We start from the raw sequence: 23086 nt of genomic DNA on the forward strand, positions 1-23086 counted from the left end.
GGGTCATTCCCAATCCCTGCTCTTCCCAACTGAGCCTGGTCACCTCAGAGGACACAGAGGGCCTGCACCATGCCCAGGCACCAAAGGGTGTTGGTGCTGTGGTTCCTTCGAATTTCGGGATCTTCTGTCCCTCCCTCACAGAGCCCAGGTGGAAAATGAAGGTGCGAAACCTCCGGGACAATAAACAGCGTGGCTTTGGAGTGAAACATCTCACCAGAGACATTTCTGCATCCCGAGACCACGAAGCTCAGGTTGGTAGTGCAAGAAGTAAACGAAATACCAGAAAAAGGGGCAGGTTTGAGCGATCATAACATTTATTTGATGTGAAAAGTGCCTTTGGAAAAGCAGCAGAATGTTCTCAAAGGCACACCGACAGCAGGAGCAGGAGAATCCTGGGGTTCTGACACCAGGATGCAGGAGAGGACACGCTGGGAAGGACCAGGCGGCAGAGCCAGGGCTGGAGGCAAAGGAGACTCAGAACCGGAGCTGCCCGGAGCGGTTACTTCTGCTGGCAGGGCCAGCGGGAGCTCTGCTTGCTCTGGTGGGACACCACGCTGGGAATGACCACGGGACATTTCTGCTGGGACGAGCCCCCGCTGCCGCCTCCAGAGCTGACGATGATGGTCTGGCCCGAGGAGCCACCGCCGCCGTATCCTCCTCCCATCCCGTAGCCGGATCCGCCACCGCAGCACCCGGAGGATCCGGCGCTGCCTCCGCCTCCCATGATGATCTTCCCTCCTGAGGAGCCGCCACCGCAGCCTCCTCCCATCCCATATCCCGAGGATCCTCCGCCGCAGTATCCGGAGGAACCTCCCCCTACAATGATGCTCTTTGATCCTGAGGATCCTCCACCGTATCCTCCACCCATTCCATAGCTGGATCCTCCACTGCAGCATCCGGAGGAGCTGCTTCCCCCTCCAATGATGACCTTTGTCCCTGAGGATCCCCCACCGTATCCCCCTCCCATCCCGTAGCTGGATCCTCCGCTGCAGCATCCAGAGGAGCTGCTTCCCCCTCCAATGATGCTCTTTGATCCTGAAGATCCACCGTATCCTCCACCCATTCCATAGCTGGAACCCCCACTGCAGCATCCAGAGGAGGAGCTGCCTCCCCCTCCAATGATGACCTTTGTCCCTGAGGATCCTCCACCATATCCCCCTCCCATCCCATAGCTCGATCCTCCGCTGCAGCATCCAGAGGAGCTGCCTCCCCCTCCAATGATGACCTTTGTCCCTGAGGATCCTCCACCATATCCCCCTCCCATCCCATAGCTCGATCCTCCGCTGCAGCATCCAGAGGAGCTGCTTCCCCCTCCAATGATGCTCTTTGATCCTGAGGATCCTCCACCATATCCTCCTCCCATCCCGTAGCTCGATCCTCCGCTGCAGCATCCAGAGGAGCTGCTTCCCCCTCCAATGATGACCTTTGTCCCTGAAGATCCACCACCGTATCCTCCACCCATGCCATAACCCGAGGAGCCTCCGCTGCAGCATCCGGAGGAACCTCCACCACTACCTCCACCTCCAATGATGCTCTTTGATCCCGAGGATCCCCCACCGTATCCTCCACCCATTCCATAGCTGGAACCCCCGCTGCAGCATCCAGAGGAACCTCCACCACTGCCTCCCCCTCCAATGATGCTCTTTGATCCCGAGGATCCCCCACCGTATCCCCCTCCCATCCCGTATCCGGAGGATCCCCCGCTGCAGCAGGATCCACCGCCGGAGCTGATGATGATTTTTCCGGAGCCCCCTCCGCCCCCGCAGCAGGAGGAGCCCTGGGACTGGTGGCTGGAGGAGCCGCTCCCGTGGCAACCGGAGCCCTGGCTGTGGCAGCCGCTGGACTGGGAGGACATCCCATGGCAGCCTCCGGAGCTTTGTCTGGAGCACATCTCGGAGCAGTGAGCCTGCGAGGAACGGAGCTGTCAGGAAGGAGAGCCTTGGAGACGCAGCTGAGCCTTCCCAGCAGACAGAGAAGGAAGATTCCCAGGAGCTGCCCCGTCTGTCCCGCCTTCTCCAGCCCCACAAGGAGCTTTAAGCTCTGTCCCCGCTGTGAGACCCGCCGTGACCTGCCGGGGAGCTCCCTGCAGGTCCCAACAATTCCGGGAAACCTCTGCGTGCAGGAAGGCGGGGAACGCTTCCCGAGGTTTGCACACGCGCTCCGGCACGCCTGAAAAACCCTGTGGATCCTTCTGGATGCCTCACCCCGACTCGGCAGCTCAGCTTTCAGAGCTCCAGCTGCAGCTGCCCTGTCTAAGGAAGGGATTCCTGTAGGAACCTCCAGCTGGTTTTTGGTGGAGCCACCACGGTTCAAAGACGAACTGGTGGAGGGAATCTCCCTGCTCAGAGGTTCCGGAAGCTTCCGTATCCATGGGCTTACCTTCAGTGCCGGTGGGAACGTGGAGACGCTGGGTGTTGGTTGAATGAGGAGCCCAGGGGTGGCTGGGCTTTTATACTGAATGCATCGTGCTCCCGAGGGAAGTGAGACACCCTAAGGAATGCTGAGAGATTTATTGGCAGAGCTTGGCCTCAGCTGCCTCCTTCCTTGACTCACTTGCAGCAGAGGTGATGCGAAGGAGGCGCGATCTCAGCCCCGTTCTGTGTGGCAGTCGCTAATTCCGGTTAATGATTCCCTTCCGGGAGCCTGGCTCCAAATTTTTGGGACAAACGGCGTCTCAGGGTCTGTTTTGGGGAGGTCCCCGATGTGTTTCCGCCGGGCTGGAGCTTCTCGGGTGCGCGGGACAGAGTGGGGGCTGAGCAGACGGCAAGCGATGGGGACCGGAGTGAGCTGGAGCCAGAGCGGGGTGGAAGGACAAGGATAAAGGATGTGCTTGAGCAGAGTCCCAGGGAATTTTGCAGAATTTCCTCGAGGACTGGCGAGATGGGAAGCAGGGGAAGAAGGCCACAGGCACCACCCCGATGGAGCTGCCCAGATCTGTGTCGGAGGACGCTGTGAGCGTGACAGTGACAACGGGAATTTTTCCCTTCAGTCTTTTACAACCCCGAGGTGGAAGTGGCTGCTGGATTTCCACTGAGGTCTGTGCTCAGCTCCAGCTTCCAGGGGTCTCAGCCTCCAGCCTGGAGTGGGGAAAAACCTCGAAGAGGTTCAACACCGCCTCTGCCTCAACAGGACCCATTTCTGAGGGTCTTCACTGGCCGCCCCAGCCACACCTGAGCAGGGGAGTCACCTGGGTGCGCTCCCAGCTGGAGGGTGACACTTTGTCAGCGCAGCTGTCCCAGCACCAGCTCTGTGTCACGCGTGTTTGGAGCCTGACGGCAGCATCCGCCCTCCCGGGACACTGAGTCGAGGAAGGACTAATAGGGGTTTTGGCTGTGGGGACAGCAGCAGGCCCCAGCTGCCACCCTGAACGTGACCTTGAACACGCACACGCGACACCCTTGGGATGGGGACAGGGCCACCAGCAGCGGGGACACACGTGCAGGGGCTTCCTTCGCGCGGCTTTGGAGTCCCTCCCGTGGCCTTATCTCTGTTCTCATCTGCAGATCTGAGGTGTCACCGCTGCTCTGGCTCCCGGCTCCGATGCGTGGGCGTTGTGCTCCTGAGGAGCTCAACACCTTGATCCCTTCCGTGCCTTCAACCTGTAGGGACCCGCCCAGAGGGACACCGGGGATCAGCAGCTCCTCGGCACGGAGGGACACCCAGGATGAGCAGCTCGTCCTGGCCCAGGGATGGAGAAAGGCTGTGGAGGTGTTTGGAGGGGTGGTGAGAGGAGTTCCTCCCAAGGATGAGCAGCTCGTCCTGGCCCAGGGATGAGGAAGGGCCGTGGAGGTGTTTGGAGGAGTGGTGAGAGGAGTTCTTCCCAAGGATGAGCATCTCATCCTGGCCCAGGGACGGGGAAACGTCGTGGAGGTTTTTGGAGGGGTGCTGAGAGGAGTTCCTCCCAAGGATGAGCAGCTCGTCCTGGCCCAGGGACAGGGAAAGGCTGTGGAGGTGTTTGGAGGGGTGGTGAGAGGAGTTCCTCCCAAGGATAAGCAGCTCGTCCTGGCCCCGGGATGAAGAAAGGTCGTGGAAGTTTTTGGAGGAGTGCTGAGAGGAGTTCCTCCCAAGGATGAGCAGCTCGTCCTGGCCCAGGGACAGGGAAAGGCCGTGGAGGTGTTTGGAGGGGTGGTGAGAGGAGCTCCTGCAAACCACGGAGTGTGGAGAGCCCGGGGTTGGAGCCCCTGGAAGCACAGGACCTGTAGCAGGTGGATTTGTTTGCCAGAGGTGTAGGAAAAGCGTGGCTGGAAGCACAGCTGCCACGACCTCTCCCAGGTTGGGGAGAAATTTGGATGCCTGCGCTGGGGAAAGGGAAATGGGGGATGTAAAAAGGCTTCGGGGTCACGTTCTCAGTTTTGTGATGCAGAAGAAGCTTTCTTGAGAAATTTGTCTTTGGGGAAAAGTTAGCAGGTGCTAGCAGGCTAAAATCCCTTCAGACCCAGGAATGTCAGGCCCACAGGGATGCTCTGCTGGGACCTTTTCCCGGCGGTGGAGCCCTCGGGAAGGGCTGGCAGGTCACGGTGCCTCTCCATCTCCTCACTGCAAACTCCTCGGGGGGTGGTTGATGAGGTCTAAAGAGACTTCAGCCTGCTAGCAGCTGCTAATTTCCCCTGAGGGAAAAGTTCTCAAAGCTTCTTCTCAAAACAACCTTAGCGAACAGCTCTCCTTTCTCAAAACAATCTTTCTCCAGGTGATGTTTTGCTGTTTCTCTCGTTTAACAAATAGAATTAAAGAGGTGTGGTCTTATTCCCCAGCCATGTTAAGTCTGTATCAGAACAACTTATAAAAGGTGGTAAAAATTAGACAATAACGCTTTTCTATACTTTTTGCCCTCTGAAATATTTGGAGTCTCTCGTTTTTATTTCGTGCCCAACAGGTTGATACGAGACAGGACAAATCCCTGGGCAGATCCTCCAGCTCCCTGGATCCCTGCTCCCCCCAGGTTCCCTCACGCCCAGCGATGCTGACACGGTGGGGCGCGATCCTGGAGAGGAACTCTCCGGTTCTCTCCCAAAGGCAGGATCCTGTCAGCCGTGACCCCTCAAGGGTTTCACAGCCAGTGACCCCTTTAATTCCTCATTTTGTTTCCTCCCTGCCAGGTGTGTTTGCGAGATGAACAAAAACCCTTTCTGGACTCAAGGATAATTCCCCCCTGATCCAGAGGGGACTTTGGGAGCCCTTTTAGGGATGATTTTCCCACTTTGAGAGGAAAGGCAGCTCTCTCTGGGCTGCATCCAAAGGATGGTGAGGGAGGGATGGTGAGGGAGGTTTTTTTTCCCCCTTCTACTCCGCTCTGGTGAGATCCCACTGGGAATGCTTCATCCAGTTCTGGTGCCCCCAACATAAAAGGGACATGGAATTGTTGGAGCAAGTCCGGAGGAGGCCCTGAAGTTGATAAAAGGACTGGAGTCCCTCCCCTGTGGAGCCAGGCTGGGAATGTTGGGAATGTTGGAGCCTGTGGAGAGCCCAGAGCCCCTCCCAGGGTCTGCAGCGGCTCCAGGGAAGCTGGAGAGGGATTTTTCCTCAGGAACTGCAGGTTCAGGACACAGGGAATGGGGTCAGGATGAAAGAGGGGAAAATTAGGTTGGATATAGGAAAGATCAGTTGACAAGCACCTGCTCCAGCACTGGAGGCTGGAGAACATTTCCCAGCAGAAGGTTTTGGACGTTTCATTCATTTCTGGGAAGCAAACTGACGAAGGAGAAAAGGAGCCTCACAGACCAGTTCTGTCCATGCACAGAAATCTTTATTTCCCGTCACATTTATGGCACAGAGGAGCCACCTGGGAGTTCACAGCACAGGGATGCAGCACCAAGGGGACACGAGGGACAGGGATGTGCTGGGAGCGCCGAGACTCGGCTGTTCCCGACGGGAACCGGAGCCGCCTGGAGCAGTTACTTCTGCTGGCAGGGCCAGTGGGAGCTCTGCTTGGTCTGGTGGGACACCACGCTGGGGATGACCATGGGACATTTCTGCTGGGACGAGCCCCCGCCGCCGCCTCCAGAGCTGATGATGATGGTCTGGCCCGAGGAGCCGCCGCCGCCGCCGGATCCGCCACCGCAGCACCCGGAGGATCCGCCACCGCCTCCCCCTCCCATGATGATTTTCCCTCCTGAGGATCCGCCGCCGGATCCGCCACCGCAGCACCCGGAGGAGCCTCCTCCTCCTCCTCCGCCGCCAGAGCTGATGATGATCTTCTGGGCTGATCCCCCACTGCCACCACCGGATCCTCCACCGCAGCATCCAGAGGATCCACCACCACCTCCACCTCCACCTCCCATCATGCTCTTTGAGGATCCACCACCGGATCCTCCTCCGCAGCATCCAGAGGATCCGCCTCCACCACCACCACCGCCTCCCATCATGCTCTTTGAAGATCCACCACTGGAACCTCCACCACAGCATCCAGAGGATCCACCTCCACCTCCCATCATGCTCTTTGAAGATCCACCACTGGAACCTCCACCACAGCATCCAGAGGATCCACCTCCACCTCCCATCATGCTCTTTGAGGATCCACCACCGGATCCTCCACCGCAGCATCCAGAAGAACCTCCACCACCACCACCACCTCCACCTCCCATTATGATCTTCATCCCAGAAGATCCACCACTGGAACCTCCACCGCAGCATCCAGAGGATCCACCACCACCTCCACCACCCATCATGCTCTTTGAGGATCCACCACCGGATCCTCCTCCGCAGCATCCAGAGGATCCACCACCACCACCACCACCACCTCCCATCATGCTCTTTGAGGATCCGCCGCCAGATCCTCCACCGCAGCACCCAGAGGATCCACCTCCTCCTCCTCCGCCTCCCATCATGCTCTTTGAAGATCCACCACTGGAACCTCCACCGCAGCATCCAGAAGAACCTCCACCTCCACCTCCCATCATGCTCTTTGAAGATCCACCACCGGATCCTCCTCCGCAGCATCCAGAGGATCCGCCTCCACCTCCCATCATGCTCTTTGAGGATCCGCCGCCGGATCCTCCACCGCAGCATCCAGAGGATCCACCTCCACCTCCCATCATGCTCTTTGAAGATCCACCACTGGAACCTCCACCGCAGCATCCAGAAGAACCTCCACCTCCCATCATGCTCTTTGAGGATCCACCACCGGATCCTCCACCGCAGCACCCAGAGGATCCACCTCCTCCTCCTCCTCCTCCGCCGCCAGAGCTGATAATGATCTTCTGGGCTGATCCTCCGGAGGATCCTCCGCCGCAGCAGGATCCGCCGCCTCCCCCGCCGGAGGAGCCCTGGGACTGGTGACTGCCCCGGCAGCAGCAGCAGCAGCCGCAGCCGTGGCACCTGCTTTGTCTGGAGCACATCTTGGAGCAGAGACCCTGCAAGGAAAAGATTTTTACTCCAGGGCAGGGAATTCACGAGAATTTCCCCAAGGCCCGTGACCCCGGTCCAGCCCAACACCACTTGGCAGCATCTGGGATCATCTTTTAAAGCTTTTATCCCAAAGTTGTCCCATCTCCTGATCCCAAACATTCCATCTCCATCTCAACACCTTCAGCAGCACGGGCTGATCCTGCTTCTGTTTGGCCTGGTGGGACCAAGGCACCAGCAAGAGATTTAAATTCATCCCAGCAACTTCCCTGCCCTTCCACCACCACCCACCAGGTGTTTTTTTGTTTTTTTTTACCAAAACTTCTGAGTTTTGGAAGCAGGAAAGGAAGAGGAGGATCCCTCCCTTGGGCAGAGCTGGACTTACCCTTCTCGGCTCAGACCACGGACACCTCAGGGCAAAGCTGAGCGAGTGAAGCACACCGAGATCCAGAGACTTTTATACCGCTTTTCCCGAGTGGGAAGTGAGGCATGCGAAGGAATGGTGACAGGTTTATTTACCAAACAAGCTCTCCTCCTCCATCCCACTTGCCCTGACTCACTGGATGCGGACGATGCCTCTCCCGTGCATCACTTCCTCGGCCGCCCTGCATCCACGGCAGCTCCCCGCACGTGAGCTCGGCTCCCGTGGGTCAATCCCCAGGCAGGATTTCGGGGATTGAGCGTTCTGGAGGCTGCCACCCTCCGCTCCAGCCGCTGGTGACCGACACCAGGAGGGGCTGGGGAGCCTGGTTTTATTGAGTGATACAGACTGGAGGAACGGGGGTGTCTGTGCAGGGCCGGGAGCTGGGGCTCTGGGGGTCCTTGGGGGTCCCTTCCACCTGGGGATATTCCGTGATTCCATCATCCCGTGACTCTGGAGACTCCCAAGGGAACGGGGGCGGGATTGGTGTTTCTGGGGGGCCGAAGGGATCCCCCGTGGCTGTGGGAGATTTCCCTCCACGGCGGTGAAGGGTTGACGGGGATTTTCTGTTTGATTCCACCACTCTGGAGAGAGCAGAGGTCGGGAAGGTCCCACCACTCCGAGCAGTGGAGATGGAGGGGAAGCAGATCCAACATCCCCCCCGAGCAGCGGCAGCATCTCCAAATAAATGAATCCCTGCCCGTTTTGGGGATAACTGTGGCATTTCTGAAGAAGAAACAGGATTTGAGGCTGTGCTCTGCTCCTGCTCTCACCCTGAGGATTTCTGTCATTTGGATCCTGGTTTCCTTGCTCCTGGGCCTTTTCTAGGTGCAGGGATTTCCGACAGCACCGCTCCCACCCCCTTGAAGTGGGACCCCAAACTCTGGCTTTGCTCTGTGCCGGCAATGCCAGCGCTCGTGCAGCTCCCAGCCACTGGAATTTCAGCACCCTCGATGACTTCCTGTAACAAAATCCTGGGGAACTCGGCTATTCCAGCGGCAGCACTGGCTGGAGGGGCTCATCCGGAGGTGTTCTGAGGTGTTTGCCTCGCTGAGGTCCCCAAGGGGGAGAGGGCAGAGGGTGGAGGGACAGGAGAACCCGTTACAGCCGTGGGTCGCTCCTGTTTCTCCTGGGACAATTCCAGGTGTCCGTCACCTGCCTCCTCGCAGAACGGTTCCGAGTTTAATTCCCTTTCCCTGCTAATTGCCGGAGCAGACCACATCAAAGAGGTCGCTTCCCACAGGGAAACTCCCTCTCAAGACTCACACCCGGAGCTGTGTTTTAACCCTGTGGGAATGAGGAAATCCCCGGGTGTTCCATCCTGAGCATCCCAGCCCTTGGAAGGGCCTCGCTGCACTCCCGGGCCTCTGATCCCACTGGGGATTCAGGGCTGGAAAAGCGTTGGAGAGCCCCTTCATTTCTCTTCCACCTGCGAGAGCTCCAGGAGCTTCTGCAGCACCTCACGAGGGGCCCGAGCTCCTCTGGAATCGCACCTTGAAAATCCTTCTCAGCAGAGTTATTGTCATCTTCTCTCTCTGAACCCGCTCAGGACTTTCTTGGGCACCACCAGAATTTTGGTGAGGTGGGGAGACCCCAGGGATCAGCTTTGTGCTGCCTTCTCTGACAGGCAAAAATCAGGATCATCGTCAAGAGAAATTAAAAAATGACCTGAGAATATTTAGTGTATCCAAAACCTCTTCTGCCGGTGTGGTTTCAGTGCAGTTTTGCTCTGGAGCTTTATTGCAACAGCGCTGGAATCAAACCAGGGATGGAAACAAAGCAGAATCCAACCACTCGCACACGGAACTCTCTAGAACTGCAAGTTTTATTGTCTGGTTTCAAGCACTTGAAAACTGAGGCAGGAACAGGCACATGGAGCAACCCTGGCTGGAATTACGGACACACCAGAGGTTCCGGTCAGGGAATTCCCAGGGGAAGGGAGAAGAGGACAACACAAATAAATTTAACAGAGGAGGAAATGTGAGGTGTTTTCATCTCCTGGGCTTCCTCGGTGTCAGAGTCCTTCTGGCAGCCTCTACTTGTGCTTGGTCTGCGGTGGCCAGCAGATGGGCTGGGTCTGCTGCTGCATGGACATTCCCCCGGAGCTGGAGGAGCCTCCTCCACCTCCTCCACCTCCTCCACCCCCGATGATGACGACGGGACCTTGGCCCTGGTGGCCTCCTCCACCTCCTCCTCCTCCTCCCCCAATGCACACGGGGCCTTGGCTTTGCTGCCCTGAGCCCCCTCCTCCTCCTCCTCCTCCACCACCACTAATAATGATGGGACCTTGACCTTGGTGCCCTGACCCTCCTCCTCCTCCTCCTCCTCCTCCGATGCAGATGGGACCTTGACCCTGGTGGCCTGAGCCTCCTCCTCCTCCTCCTCCTCCTCCTCCTCCTCCGATGCAGATGGGACCTTGACCCTGGTGGCCTGAGCCTCCTCCTCCTCCTCCTCCTCCACCCATGCCACCCCCACCAATGCAGATGGGACCTTGGCCTTGGTGGCTTGAGCCACCACCACCTCCACCACCACCACCACTAATAATGATGGGACCTTGGCTTTGCTGACCACCACCACCTCCTCCTCCTCCTCCTCCACCTCCAATGCAGATGGGACCTTGCCCCTGGTGGCCTGAACCTCCTCCACCTCCTCCTCCTCCTCCTCCCTTGCCACCACCTCCTCCTCCACTAATAATGATGGGACCTTGGCCCTGCTGTCCTGAGCCACCACATCCTCCTCCACCTCCTCCTCCTCCTCCTCCTCCTTTGCCACCACCGCCTCCTCCACTAATAATGATGGGACCTTGGCCCTGGTGCCCTGAGCCTCCACCTCCTCCACCACCTCCTCCTCCTCCTCCTCCCTTGCTGCCACCTCCTCCTCCTCCTCCTCCTCCCTTGCCGCCCCCACTGACACAGATGGGGCCTTGGCTTTGCTGACCACCACCTCCTCCTCCTCCTCCTCCTCCTCCTCCTCCACTGCCCCCTCCAATGCAGATGGGACCTTGGCCCTGGTGGCCTGAGCCACCACCACCTCCTCCTCCACCTCCTCCTCCGCCAATAATGATGATTCCTTTGCCCTGCTGGCCTGAACCTCCACCACCACCACCTCCACCACCACCTCCACCTATGCAGATGGGACCTTGGCTTTGCTGGCCACCACCCCCTCCTCCTCCTCCTCCTCCTCCTCCTCCTCCGATGCAGATGGGTACATGGCTCTGGTGGTCAGAACCTCCTCCTCCGCCGCCTCCACCCCCTCCTATAATGATGGGGCCTTGGCTTTGCTGCCCTGAGCCCCCTCCTCCTCCTCCTCCAATGATGCAGATGGATCCTTGGCTCTGCTGGCCTCCTCCTCCTCCTCCTCCTCCTCCTCCTCCTCCACCTCCACAGGAGGACGATGCCATGTGAGTCTGATAAATCATCCCGCCACCGCCACCGCCACCGCTGCCGCCGCCGCCGCCGCAGCAGCCGCCTCCTCCTCCGTGGCAGGACGATCCCTGGCTCTGGTATCCTCCGCTGCTGTGGCAGCATCCTCCTCCTCCTCCTCCTCCTCCTCCTCCTCCTCCGTGGCAGCAGCAGCAGCCGCAGCCGCCGCCGCTGTGGCACCCTCCGGACTGCTCAGACATCCCCTGGCCGTCGCCCTTCTGCTGGTGGGAGCCCATGGTCTGTGTCACGGGAGTCCTGCGAGAGAGAGACAAGGAAATAAACCCAGGCCTGAGCGCTTCCAGAGGGAGGGAAGGTTGTGTAGCTGGGCCAGCCCATCCCCTTCCAGCGGGGAATTGTCCTCTCTTCCCTTCTTGCTCCTTCCTCCGCCTCTGACTGATGGCAGAGGTTGCCAGCTTAAGGAATTAAACCGAATTAAAGTGAAAACCTGTGAAGTTTTCAGCTTGTTCCATCTACAGAACCTCCTCAACCAGATATAATTTTTAAATATATATTTATATAAATATAAATATAAAAATATATATATTTAATATAAATATATTAATTATTAAAATTATATATAAATATATTTAATATATATTAAATATATAGATATATTTTAATATATTATAACATCTATATTAACATATATTAATATATAATATATAAAAATAAAATAAGATAAATATAACTATAAATTTAAATATAAATTATATATATATAAAAATATATATATTTATATATAATATATATATATATATAATTTTTATTTAATCTAGGACAGCAGTAATTCCCTGACAATTCTCTCTTGCAGCAGGTGCAGGAGGCACGAGAGGCCGTGGTACCCCAGAACTGCCCTCGTCCGGACGTGGTTTGGGGGATTCTGGAAGGGCTGCGGTGCTCAGGGATAAGGATTAACATTCCCTGGCCGCAGGAAAGAAAGAACCCGGCCCGTCATTTGCATGACAGTAACTTGATTGCGCTCTGAAATTCTCCAGTCCCGCTCTCAAAGGAGCTCCGCGTTTCGTTTCTCCTTCGGAAGGAGAAGGAGCAGCCTGTGGAAAAGCTGTCAGCGATGCAAAAAGAAGAGGGAAAAAGAAAAAAAAACACCCAAAACTTCATCAGCTGCAGGGCCGCACTTGCAGGGGTTGAGGCGCCTCTGTCCCCGAGGGATGCTCTGAAGTTTGAGCGCTTTTTTCGCGCTTAATCCCGGCCGCGTCCTTGTCTGCCGGCAGCGGGAATTGATGTTTGTGGGGGGAAAGGAACCGCTCTGACAGGAGGAGATCGGCAGGATCAGGTGTCCAAAGGCCTGGGGCCAAAACGGCTCCTCCAGGAAGGGAAGAGCCCAACAAAAACAAATAAACAAACAAACCAACCCATTCCCCGTCCAGGTGAAAGGCTGGGAAATGAGGAAATGAGGAAACGATGAGGAAATGAGGGTAGAGCCCCACGCTGTGTTTCTGTTCCTCTGTTTCCCACTCCTTGCTGAGTACCTGCAAACCCTCTTCTCCCTGCCCTCTCCCTCAAGGATGGTTTTCCGAGAATGTTCAAGGAGTTGTGTGAGTGTTTGTGGTGGGCACCGGTGAAATCCAAGGGGCTCCAAACCCCCAGATTTTCCATGTCCCAGCTCTCTCCTTTTTCCCGTGTGGGTTACATGAGCCCTGAATCGGCAGGGGAAAACAAAACAAAACAAAACAAAAACAAAACAAAACAAAAACAAAACAAACAAGAACTCACCAAAACAAACAAACAAAAATAAATAAATTAAAAAAAAAAACACAAACAACACAACCCTGCAAATAAAGAGGAATTTTTGAACGGTGAGGCCCCAAAAGCCACATTAACTCCCACATTTCCACCTCAGCATTCCAAGCCTAATCAGCCAGGTTAATTTTTTCCTCAGCAGCACGGGATCTCTTACCGTGTCCCACGGCACGAACCAGCGGACAGGAGTCAACGGGACTGAGGGAATGTGGCATGGGACAACTTTTATATAGGATGCGGTCCTCCTCTTGGAAAGGAACAATGATTGATTTATTTACGGCCAAGCCCAGCCCCGGCTGCCCACTTACCTCGCATAATCTCGGGCTCGTCATTGCAGAGATCGCTATCGCCCTTCCTTCCACCACCACCTCTTTTGTTGTTAAAAAAATTACTGCGCGGCTCCACCTGCCCCCGAGCGAAGTGAGGAAACGGCGAAGACCGGACACGCTTCCAGGGCGGGGGAAAAAAAAAAATTAAAAAAAAGGGGAAAAATATTTTGATTTAATTTTTGAAAATTTAGGAAAAGCCCGACGTTCCAGAGTGGAAAGGCGAGGGTTTGGGGTATTTTTTTTTTTTTTCCCTTTTTTTTTTTCTTTATGGGTGCGGGGGAATTTATTCCTCATTCTGGGAGTTATTTCTGAGCCGCCAGACGTGTCATTAAAGGCGTGATGCAAGCCGGGCTGTGGATTATATGTTCCTAATGACTCCCACGTTATTGCCCAGGGCTGGAGGGACACGTTGGGCTCCGAGGAGCCGCGGCTCCCCAAAAAACACCCAGGCAGAGGATGGAGTGATGCAAACCTGGGAGGCTCCGGGTGGTTTGCAGCCTTCGGAGGGTTTGACCTGCAGAGAAGGAGGCCAAAGGAGTGAAATGGTTCCTTGGGGAGGTTGGGAGAAAGGCTGAGGGAGCCGGGATTGCTCAGCCTGAGGAGGAGAGGCTTTGGGGTGACCTCGCTGTGGCCTTCCAGGACCTGGAGGGGCTACAGGGGGCAGGGGGAGAGGTTTGCACCAGGGTTTGGAGTGACGGGAGAAGTTAAAAAACACAAAAAAGGGGAAATTTCGGTTGGCGTTGGGGAAGGAATCGTTCCCTGTGAGGGTGGTGAGGCCCTCATCCCCATTCCCCACTCCAGGGGAATCCACCGGGGATGGATCCTGCTCCCACTCCTCCTGTCTTCCTCCTGCCAGCCTGGAATGGCTCCAGGAAGCTCCTCCAGCTCCAGGCAAGTGTCAGAGCTGGGAGGACGGAGCTGGACTGAGGCAACGGGCCCTTGGTTTGTTATTTCGGAGCTGTTCCCTGCCGCGGGCTGCGCCAGCCGGGTGCCACCTTCCTGCCCAGCTCCTGCCCCGGAGCCCGAGGCCATCCCAGCCTTATCCCAGCCTTATCCCGGCTTTATCCCAGCCTTATCCCAGCCTTATCCCAGCCTTATCCCAGCCTTATCCTGGCTTTATCCCAGCCTTATCCCAGCCTTATCCCAGCCTTATCCCAGCCTTATCCCAGCCTTATCCCAGCCTTGTCCCAGCTTTATCCCAGCCTTATCCCAGCCTTATCCCAGCCTTATCCCAGCCTTATCCCAGCCTTATCCCAGCCTTATCCCAGCCTTATCTCATCCTCCCCGAGCCCCACCGCGGAGCCTGGCTGGAGGAGGCACAGCACAAGGGATCCCCTCCCCAGGGCTCTCATCCAACCCGGGATTTCCTGGGATACCCGCAGGGTTTTGTTACAGGGAGCCCCGAAATTGTATTAACTTCTTTTTTTTTTTTTTTTAATTTCCTAATTTTTATCATTACGGAGACTTTTGGAAATCTCTTCTCCCGAGGGATGCTCACACACACGCACACGCCTGGCCGCTGGAGGACGAGCAGCCGAGTGCCCACAGGAAAAAAAAGTTCGATGAAATAAATAAACACGGGGCGGGGAAAAAAAAGAAATAAAAGAAAAGAAAAAAAGAAAAAAGAGAAGGAAAAAAAAAAAAAAAGGCAAAATAAAATTTTAAAAATCACCTCCCGGCCTTTCCCGAAATGTTTCCCACAGAACCGAGGTGAGGTTTAAATTCAGGAACACCCAGCTGAGACCACCCAGCTCCCGACGGGAATTGTCCGGAGGGGTTCTGGGGCTGGGAGGAAAGTAGGGCAGGGAAGGGATTCCGGGCTGCCATGGCCGCAGCACGTGCTCGGGATATCTGGAACAGCTTTGTTTATCCCTGCTGCCGCGAGCAGGGGCGCTCGGGATGAGGCTGGAACCAAAAAAAACCCCCGAATCCTGGGGTTTTAGGATGCCACAGCCCGAGGGGAAGGTGTGCCGGGTGATTTCAGCGTATAGATCTGTTACCCTGGTTTTTCTGAGTTTTTTATTAGCCTTTTGATTTTCATAGATGGAGTCAGATCTTTTAGTTACTGTAGAATATTAGAGCAGTTCTTCTACCTTTCCCACAGAAGTAATATAAACAAATCCTTTGTTTTTCATTCTCTGTCCTTTGTTTGCGTATTTCTAACCTGAAAACAACTGTAACTGACAATTGGTCTGGCCACTGAGGCTGAGGGGTGGAAACCCCGAAAAGCCAATCTTCTGCTAGACCCACAAATGTATAAAAGTAAAAGAATAAACAAAGGGGTCTCTTCTCTCCGCCCTTTCAGCTGGGAGCTGGATCAGAGGAACCTCTGCGAAAATCTCTTGTCTGCGTGTGATTGCTTTGTGTGTCTCGGTGACATAGATCTGAATTCATAAATCTCTGTAGGTTGTGCCTGTGTAGGTGCCTTTTTTTTTATTTATTTTGTATTTATAAAATTTCTCAGCCCCGTCTTGGGAATTTCAAGGGTTCTTCTCAAAAAAAAATGTTAAATGTGGGCAATGACGGAGCGGGGTTTGGTGGCTCTCAGCGGGCACGGGGAAGGGGAGGGGTGGGCACGGATTTCACTGCAAGGACGCGCTGAGGAGGGGATGGAGCTGGCGAGGGGCTGCGGAGACAATCCTGAGATTCCTGAAATTCCCCAGCAGGCTGAAATCGCTCTGGATTCCTGGGAGCAATTCTCTTGGTTCCTGGGAGCATTTCTCCTGATTTCTGGGAACATTTATCCTGGTTTCTGTGAGAATCTCCTGACTTCTGTGTTCATTTCTCCTGATTTCTGTGCGCATTTTTCGTGATTTCTGGGTCCCCTTCTCCTGATTTCTGGGTGCATTTCTCCTGATTTCTGTGAGAATTTCCTGACTTCTGTGTTCATTTCTCCTGATTTCTGTGAGACTCTCCTGATTGCTGTGTTCATCTCTCCTGATTTCTGTGTGCATTTCTCCTGATTTCTGGGAGCATTTCTCCGGATTTCTGCGAGAATCTCCTGATTTCTGCGAGAATCTCCTGATTTCTGCTTGCATCTCTCCTGATTTCTGTGAGAATCTCCTGATTTCTGCTTGCATCTCTCCTGATTTCTGTGAGAATCTCCTGATTTCTGCGTGCAATTCTCCTGATTTCTGTGAGAATCTAAATTTCTCAGCCCTGTCTTGGGAATTTCAAGGGTTCTTCTCAAAAAAAAAAGTTAAATGTGGGCAATGACGGAGCGGGGTTTGGTGGCTCTCAGCGGGCACGGGGAAGGGGAGGGGTGGGCACGGATTTCACTGCAAGGACGGAGCTGGGGAGGGGCTGCGGAGACAATCCTGAGATTCCTGAAATTCCCCAGCAGGCTGAAATCGCTCTGGATTCCTGGGAGCAATTCTCTTGATTCCTGGGAGCATTTCTCCTGATTTCTGGGAGCATTTATCCTGGTTTCTGTGAGAATCTCCTGATTTCTGTGTTCATTTCTCCTGATTTCTGTGCGCATTTTTCGTGATTTCTGGGTCCCCTTCTCCTGATTTCTGTGTTCATTTCTCCTGATTTCTGTGAGAATTTCCTGACTTCTGTGTTCATTTCTCCTGATTTCTGTGAGACTCTCCTGATTGCTGTGTTCATCTCTCCTGATTTCTGTGTGCATTTCTCCTGATTTCTGGGAGCATTTCTCCGGATTTCTGTGAGAATCTCCTGATTTCTGCGTGCATCTCTCCTGATTTCTGTGAGAATCTCCTGATTTCTGTGTGCAGTTCTCCTGATTTTTGTGAGAATCTCCTGATTTCTGCATGCATCTCTCTTGATTTCTGTGTGCAATTCTCCTGATTTCTGTGAGAGTCTCCTGATTTCTGCGTGCATTTCCCCTGATTTCTGTGAGAATCTCCTGATTTCTGCGTGCATTTCCCCTGATTTCTGGGAGCATCTCTCCTGATTTCTGCGTGCATCTCTCCTGATTTCTGTGAGAATCTCCTGATTTCTGCGTGCATTTCCCCTGATTCCTGGGAGCATCTCTCCTGATTTCTGCGTGCATCTCTCCTGATTTCAACACCTGCTGTGATTTAGAAACTCCCTGCCAAGGAGTTTCGACACGGGTGATGAGGTTTGTGTCCCCCAAGCAGGACAACTTTCCCCCATAATTAATTGCCGGTGGTTTTGGCAGTGGAACAGTCGATTGTCCAGCTGCACCTTGCTTCCCTAATTTCACTTTTATTTGCTCCCTGCGCTTTGCCACCGACATTTAAAGCCTCGGGCACACCCTGGCTTCTATTTTCTTCTTTCCCCTGTCCTGGTTCCTCATTCTTCCCGGGCTCGTTGGGAAACCCTCGGAGCTTCACTGGGGATTTGGGATGAGCTGGGCCTGCCTTTGGGACGGCCCAAAGCAGAGCTCAGCTTAGCACAGCCTTGCCCGGCTTTAAATCCCGGAGGCTGCAGTGCAGGAACGGCCCCGGGATCGAAACGCTTCCGACTGCTCCGTTCAATTCCTGGCGAAGCCTGGAGGGCCCAGGAGGATGGTGAAGGGGGTTGGAGATTGTTCCCCAAGGATCCAGGCTTGGGAATGTTGGGAATGTGGAGATCTCAGAGCCCTTTCCAGGATCTCCAGGGGCTCCAGCGAAGCTGGAGAGGGATTTTTTCCCTCAGGAACTGCAGGGACAGGACACTGGGAATGAGTTCACACTGAAAGAGGGGGGATTCAAGGTGGGATTTTGGGCAGGAGCTGTTCCCTGTGAGGGTGGGGAGGCCGTGGCCCAGGTTATCCCACTGATTTCCCATCCCTGGAAGTGTTCCAGGCCAGGCTGGAGGTGGATTGGAGCCGTCTGGGCTGGTGGGAGCTTTCCCAATGTGGTCCAACACAAACGATCCCTTTAAAATAACCGAAATTTCTGGAGAAGTGAAGGAACATTTTGAAAACAAATAAAATCTGAGCCTTTCCGGCAAGCCAGGACTCGGAGCTGAGCGTGACCCAGGCAGAAACAGAAAGGAGGAGAAGCCACAATTGAGCAAGAGCTGCAGATCCCTTATCACCCCCACGGCCTCCTCACGGCAGGGTTTGGCCACGGCAGCAGAATTTGGGGTCACCTCCTTCCAGCACAGTTGGGCTGCGTCATCCCAGATCCCGTCAGATTATCCCTGGAGCTGGGATTCCCACCGAGGTGGTGACCCTGGGGCCGCCTGGGGTGGGCAGAGATCATTTCCCTCTGCTCCGGGATGGGGGACGCACAAAGCAGTCACACGCAGACAAGAGATTTTCGCAGAGGTCCTTCTGACCCAGCTCCCAGCTGAGAGAGCGGAGAGAAGAAGAGACCCCTTTGTTTATTTTTTTACTTTTTATACATTTGTGGGTCTATCAGAAGATTGGCTTTATTGGGGTTTCCACCCCTCAGCCTCAGTGGCCAGACCAATTGTCAGTTACAATTGTTTTCAGGTTAGAAATACGCAAATAAAGGACAGAGAATGAAAAACAAAGGATTTATTTATGTTACATCTGTGAGAAAGGTAGAAAACTGCTCCTAATGTTGTACAATAACTAAAAAGATCTGACTCCATTTAAGAAAATCGAAAGGCTCAGAAAAACCAAGGTAACAGGGAGCTGTGGGAAATTGGGATGCTGAGGATTTTGGACTCTGTGCTGGCAGGAACAGAACTTCAGGGAAGCGCTGCAATTTGGCCTGAGGCCTTAAAAAACCCATTCTGAAAATGAGCGACGGCTCTGGGATCACGTTTGGATGGCATTGTGTGATCCCACGGGGTGAAAAACTCGGATTTGGGGTTTTAATGTGTGGTGATTTACGGGAGCCAAGAGGGAGAATTTGGGGTGTGGATTAGTTGTCTTTTTTTTTTTGCACCTTCTTCAGAAATCTGGGTGGTTTTCTGTAAATGGGTGAAATTGCAGGTTTCAGGAGACCGTAACTGGGTTAGAAACATAAATAATATAGATGTCAGCTGTTTGTTGGATAAATTATACTTAAATAGCCTCGGATATGTCACCGTGAAACACAAAGAAATCACACGAAGACAAGAGATTTCTGCAGAGGTTCTTCTGATCCAGCTCCCAGCTGAAAGGGCGGAGAGAAGAGACCCTTTGTTTATTCTTTTACTTTTATACATTTGTGGGTCTAGCAGAAGATTGGCTTTTTGGGGTTTCCACCCCTCAGCCTCAGTGGCCAGACGAATTGTCAGTTACAATTGTTTTCAGGTTAGAAATGTGCAAACAAAGGACAGAGAATGAAAACCAAAGGATTTGTTTATATTACTTCTGTGGGAAAGGTAGAAGAACTGCTCTAATATTCTACAGTAACTAAAAGATCTGACTCCATTTATGAAAATCAAAAGGCTAATAAAAAAACTCAGAAAAACCAGGGTAACACGGATAGACGCCACTTTCGCTCATTTTCTGGACTTGTTAGTGAGAGCTCACATCTGGTGAGCCTGTAACGGAGAAGGATAAATAGATTTCAGAGCGAGCCTTCGGAAAACAACACCTCCCGAGTTTTATTCTCCCTGACCCGGATGGAGCCGGGCACTCCCGCAGGGATCGAGCCGGGGGAGCGTCCCCCAGGCCAGAGGTGCCGTGGGGTGACGCAGGCACCAGCTCAGAGCCAAAACCTCCCGTGCCCGCAAAGGAATCCCGGCGATGAGCGGTCCGTGGGCTCGGGGCCGTGCCTCCCGCGCCTCCGCGGCTTTGGGGACAGCGCACCCGGGGCAGGGGTGGCCCCGGGAAGCGGCTGCCGCTGCCCCACCCTGGGGAACGGGCAGGGAGGAATGTTCTCGGGCTTTAATGACGCCGTTCCTGGGCTGGGGCAGCCTGAGCAGAGCCTGGCCTGCCTGGGGTTTTTTATTTTATCCCCTCCCGGGAGGGAATTCTGCTCTCTCCCAGTGACCTGGGATAGGAGAAGCTGTCCTTGGGTGGGACAAGGAGATTTTGGGGGGTTCTTTTTGACCCAAACCGCTCTGAGGTGCCGTAATCTTGATATTTCAAGATCTCCCCAGAGGGAACAGCATCCTGAAGGGAGGGAAATAAATCCCCGTGGTTTAGAAGCTGTCCTTGGGTGGGACAAGGAGATTTTTGAGGGTTCTTTTTGACCCAAACTGCTCTGAGGTTCTGTAATTTTGACATTTGGAGATCTCCCCAGAGGGAACAGCGTCCTGAAGGGAGGGAAATAAATCCTCATGGTTTAGAAGCTGTCCTTGGGTGGGACAAGGAGAATTTTGAGGTTTCTTTTTGACCCAAACCGCTCTGAGGTTCCGTAATTTTGATATTTCAAGATCTTCCCAGAGGGAACAGCGTCCTGAAGGGAGGGAAATAAATCCTCATGGTTTAGAAGCTGTCCTTGGGTGGGGCAAGGAGATTTTTGAGGGTTCTTTTGACCCAAACCGCTCTGAGGTGCCGTAATTTTTATTTTTTTTTCCCAAGACCTCCCCAGAGGGAACAGCGTCCACCATTGAGGGGAGGGAAATGAATCCTCGTGGTTTTTGCCTTGGGTCACTCCCTGCAGCTCTGAACATCGAGCCTTTATTTGACTTTACTCACTCCAAACCTTTTATCTCCACACACAGGGGTTTTCCAGAGCCCCTCCTGGGCATTTCCCCATTCTCCCTCTCCTCCCCACCGCGGAACTGGAGTGCTGGATATTTGTATTTCTGGATAACGATGATCTCTGTGATCTTTATTGTGGTATCAATCTTAGTGCAGCGGGAGACAATTTAAAGACGGGCTCACACCTCTGAGTTATGAGGCCCTTTTTAAGAAAAAGTTTTCCAACCAACAGCAAATTGTCAAGAGCTCACAGACACCTGTATTAAGCCAAACATTAAAGCTACAGGTATTCCTTACGTTTGTTTAATATATATAAAAACCCCATATAGACACATTATATACATAACATATATATACATTATATACACAATGCACACACACACATTATATATATAATTAATAAATAATGTATATACACATAATAGATAACACGTATACACACATTATATATATAATACACATATATACACATTATATATATAAAAATTGATAATGCACAAAGATATAACACATATATCATATATAATACACACATATACACATTATATATACACACACATTATAGATATAATACATATACAAGTACATTATATACATAATACATATATATACACATTATAGCTATAAAATACACACATATACACATTATACACAAACACATCACATATACAATACATATATACACATCATATATACACATTATATATACATTATACAATATAATAATATTTTTTATTATTATTCAGGAACTTTTTACACTCTTCTACAGCACACAGAGCCTCTTTATTAAACTTTTAAAAATTATCTCTCTTAATATATTTTTCCACTTGCTAAGGCCCAACTCCACGCAGCACGAAGACACTGTATTATTGTTTTACGCCCTCGTTCTCGCATCCTTTTAACTTCAGGCTGCGAGAGCTTTCTGCCTTTTCCCATTTCTGACACGGAGGCATTTCTGGGAGGCAGGACAAACTCCTCGGGAACAGGGAGCTGCTCGTGCCCTGGCCAGTTCAACTGCATTGCTTCCTGTTTTTGAGGATCCACCCAGCTCTTTACTGGGTCACCTGCCCAGGTTTTTTTTTTTATTATTATTTATTTTATTTTTTTTTTTTATTCCCCCTGTGACACTGAGGCAGCTTCCTGCCCTCGTTGTTATTCAGAAGATTGCAGTCATCAAATGGAAAGTCTTAATTGCCCCATTCATTATCCTCGGGACTCATATCCGACTGTTTATTTATTCGCCTGGGAACTCCCCAAAGGCTTCGGGAGGTTTTTGGCCTAAATCGGGATTAGCCGGTCTGAGGACAGCTGGAGGAAGGAATGTCACCAGCACCGGGGACCCTCCCGGTGCCACCGGCTCCTGGCGCCTCTGGGGCCACAAAAAACCAACCCCAAATGTTCAGCTGCCAGCTCTGGAGCGGGGAGAAGCCTCGTGGCTCCGGGGCACGGTGACTTTTGAGGATGCTGGAGCCTTTCCCCCTCACCCACAGACGAATTTTTGGTTATTTCCATGAGGATTTCAGCAGAGGGCAGGAGAACCGGGACCTGTTTTGGGGGACGCATCCGAAATTCGATGTTTTGCGCGGGGTAGAGGCGTCTGAAAGTCTCCTCATCCTGTTCCCAAGGGCCTGGGGTGACAGGATGAGGGGGATTGGCTTTGAACGGACAGAGAGAAGGTTTAGATGGGATATTGGGAAGGAACCCTCGGCTGTGAGGGCGGGAAGGCCCTGGCAGAGGTGGTCCAGAGAAGTTTCGGATTCCCCTGGATGCCTGGAAGTGTCCAAGGCCGGGTCGGGTGCGGCTTGGAGCAGCCTGGGACAGTGGGAACAGTCTCTGCTTCGAGCCCCTTCCAACCCAAAGGGGATTTTCTCCTTTCCAAGCCCCACGGGACAGGAGCAGGGCAAATACAGGCAGGTGCAGGAATAAACTGAGGGAGAACTCCCAGGAGCTCGGCGATGACGCTCTGAGCTTCCTTCCAGCCTGGAATTCACCTCTTCCAGGTTCACCTCTCCTCTCCTTTGAGCGCCGCCTCGTTTCTTCACTGAGTCCCGGGTAAAAGAACCACCCCGGACCTGCTTTCCCACCTCTGCCTTTATCGCGGCAGCAATTTGGGGTTTCGACACGGCTCCTGCTCCACCTTCCCCTCCCACAGCCGCTCCGAGCGCCCCGGGCCCCTCGGGCGGCACCCGGGAGCCTCCGGTGCCAGGGAAGGACGGAACCCGGCGGAAACCGGGGCGGGATCGGTGTGAGTTGTGAAACCCCGCGGAGCTCCCTGGAGAGCCACCACGGTCCG

General features: G+C 53.5%; 3 protein-coding genes across 3 annotated transcripts in view; 1 reads left to right on the top strand and 2 right to left on the bottom strand.

The window, feature by feature from the left end:
• Window positions 1–499: 499 nt before the first annotated feature.
• On the bottom strand, window positions 500–1891 carry LOC120764360 (loricrin-like). The gene has a single exon (XM_058423787.1). The coding sequence runs from the start codon at window positions 1889–1891 to the stop codon at window positions 500–502; it is 1392 nt and encodes a 463-aa protein (XP_058279770.1).
• A 4000-nt stretch (window positions 1892–5891) lies between these two features.
• Window positions 5892–11420, bottom strand: LOC120764177 (loricrin-like). The gene is made up of 3 exons (XM_058423758.1): window positions 11365–11420; window positions 11189–11277; window positions 5892–7207 (listed from the first exon to the last, which is right to left on the bottom strand). Exons 1-3 carry the CDS (start codon window positions 11418–11420, stop codon window positions 5892–5894), a joined length of 1461 nt encoding a protein of 486 aa, XP_058279741.1.
• An 8346-nt stretch (window positions 11421–19766) lies between these two features.
• LOC120764178 (keratin-associated protein 19-2-like) overlaps window positions 19767–23086 on the top strand; it is a 7281-nt gene continuing 3961 nt past the window's right edge. Inside the window, 1 exon segment of the mRNA XM_040087983.1 lies at window positions 19767–19822. Within this exon segment, the coding sequence (XP_039943917.1) occupies window positions 19767–19822 (56 nt within the window).

The sequence above is a fragment of the Hirundo rustica genome, chromosome 29, assembly GCF_015227805.2.
Source record: "Hirundo rustica isolate bHirRus1 chromosome 29, bHirRus1.pri.v3, whole genome shotgun sequence".
Taxonomy (NCBI): Eukaryota; Metazoa; Chordata; class Aves; order Passeriformes; family Hirundinidae; genus Hirundo; species Hirundo rustica.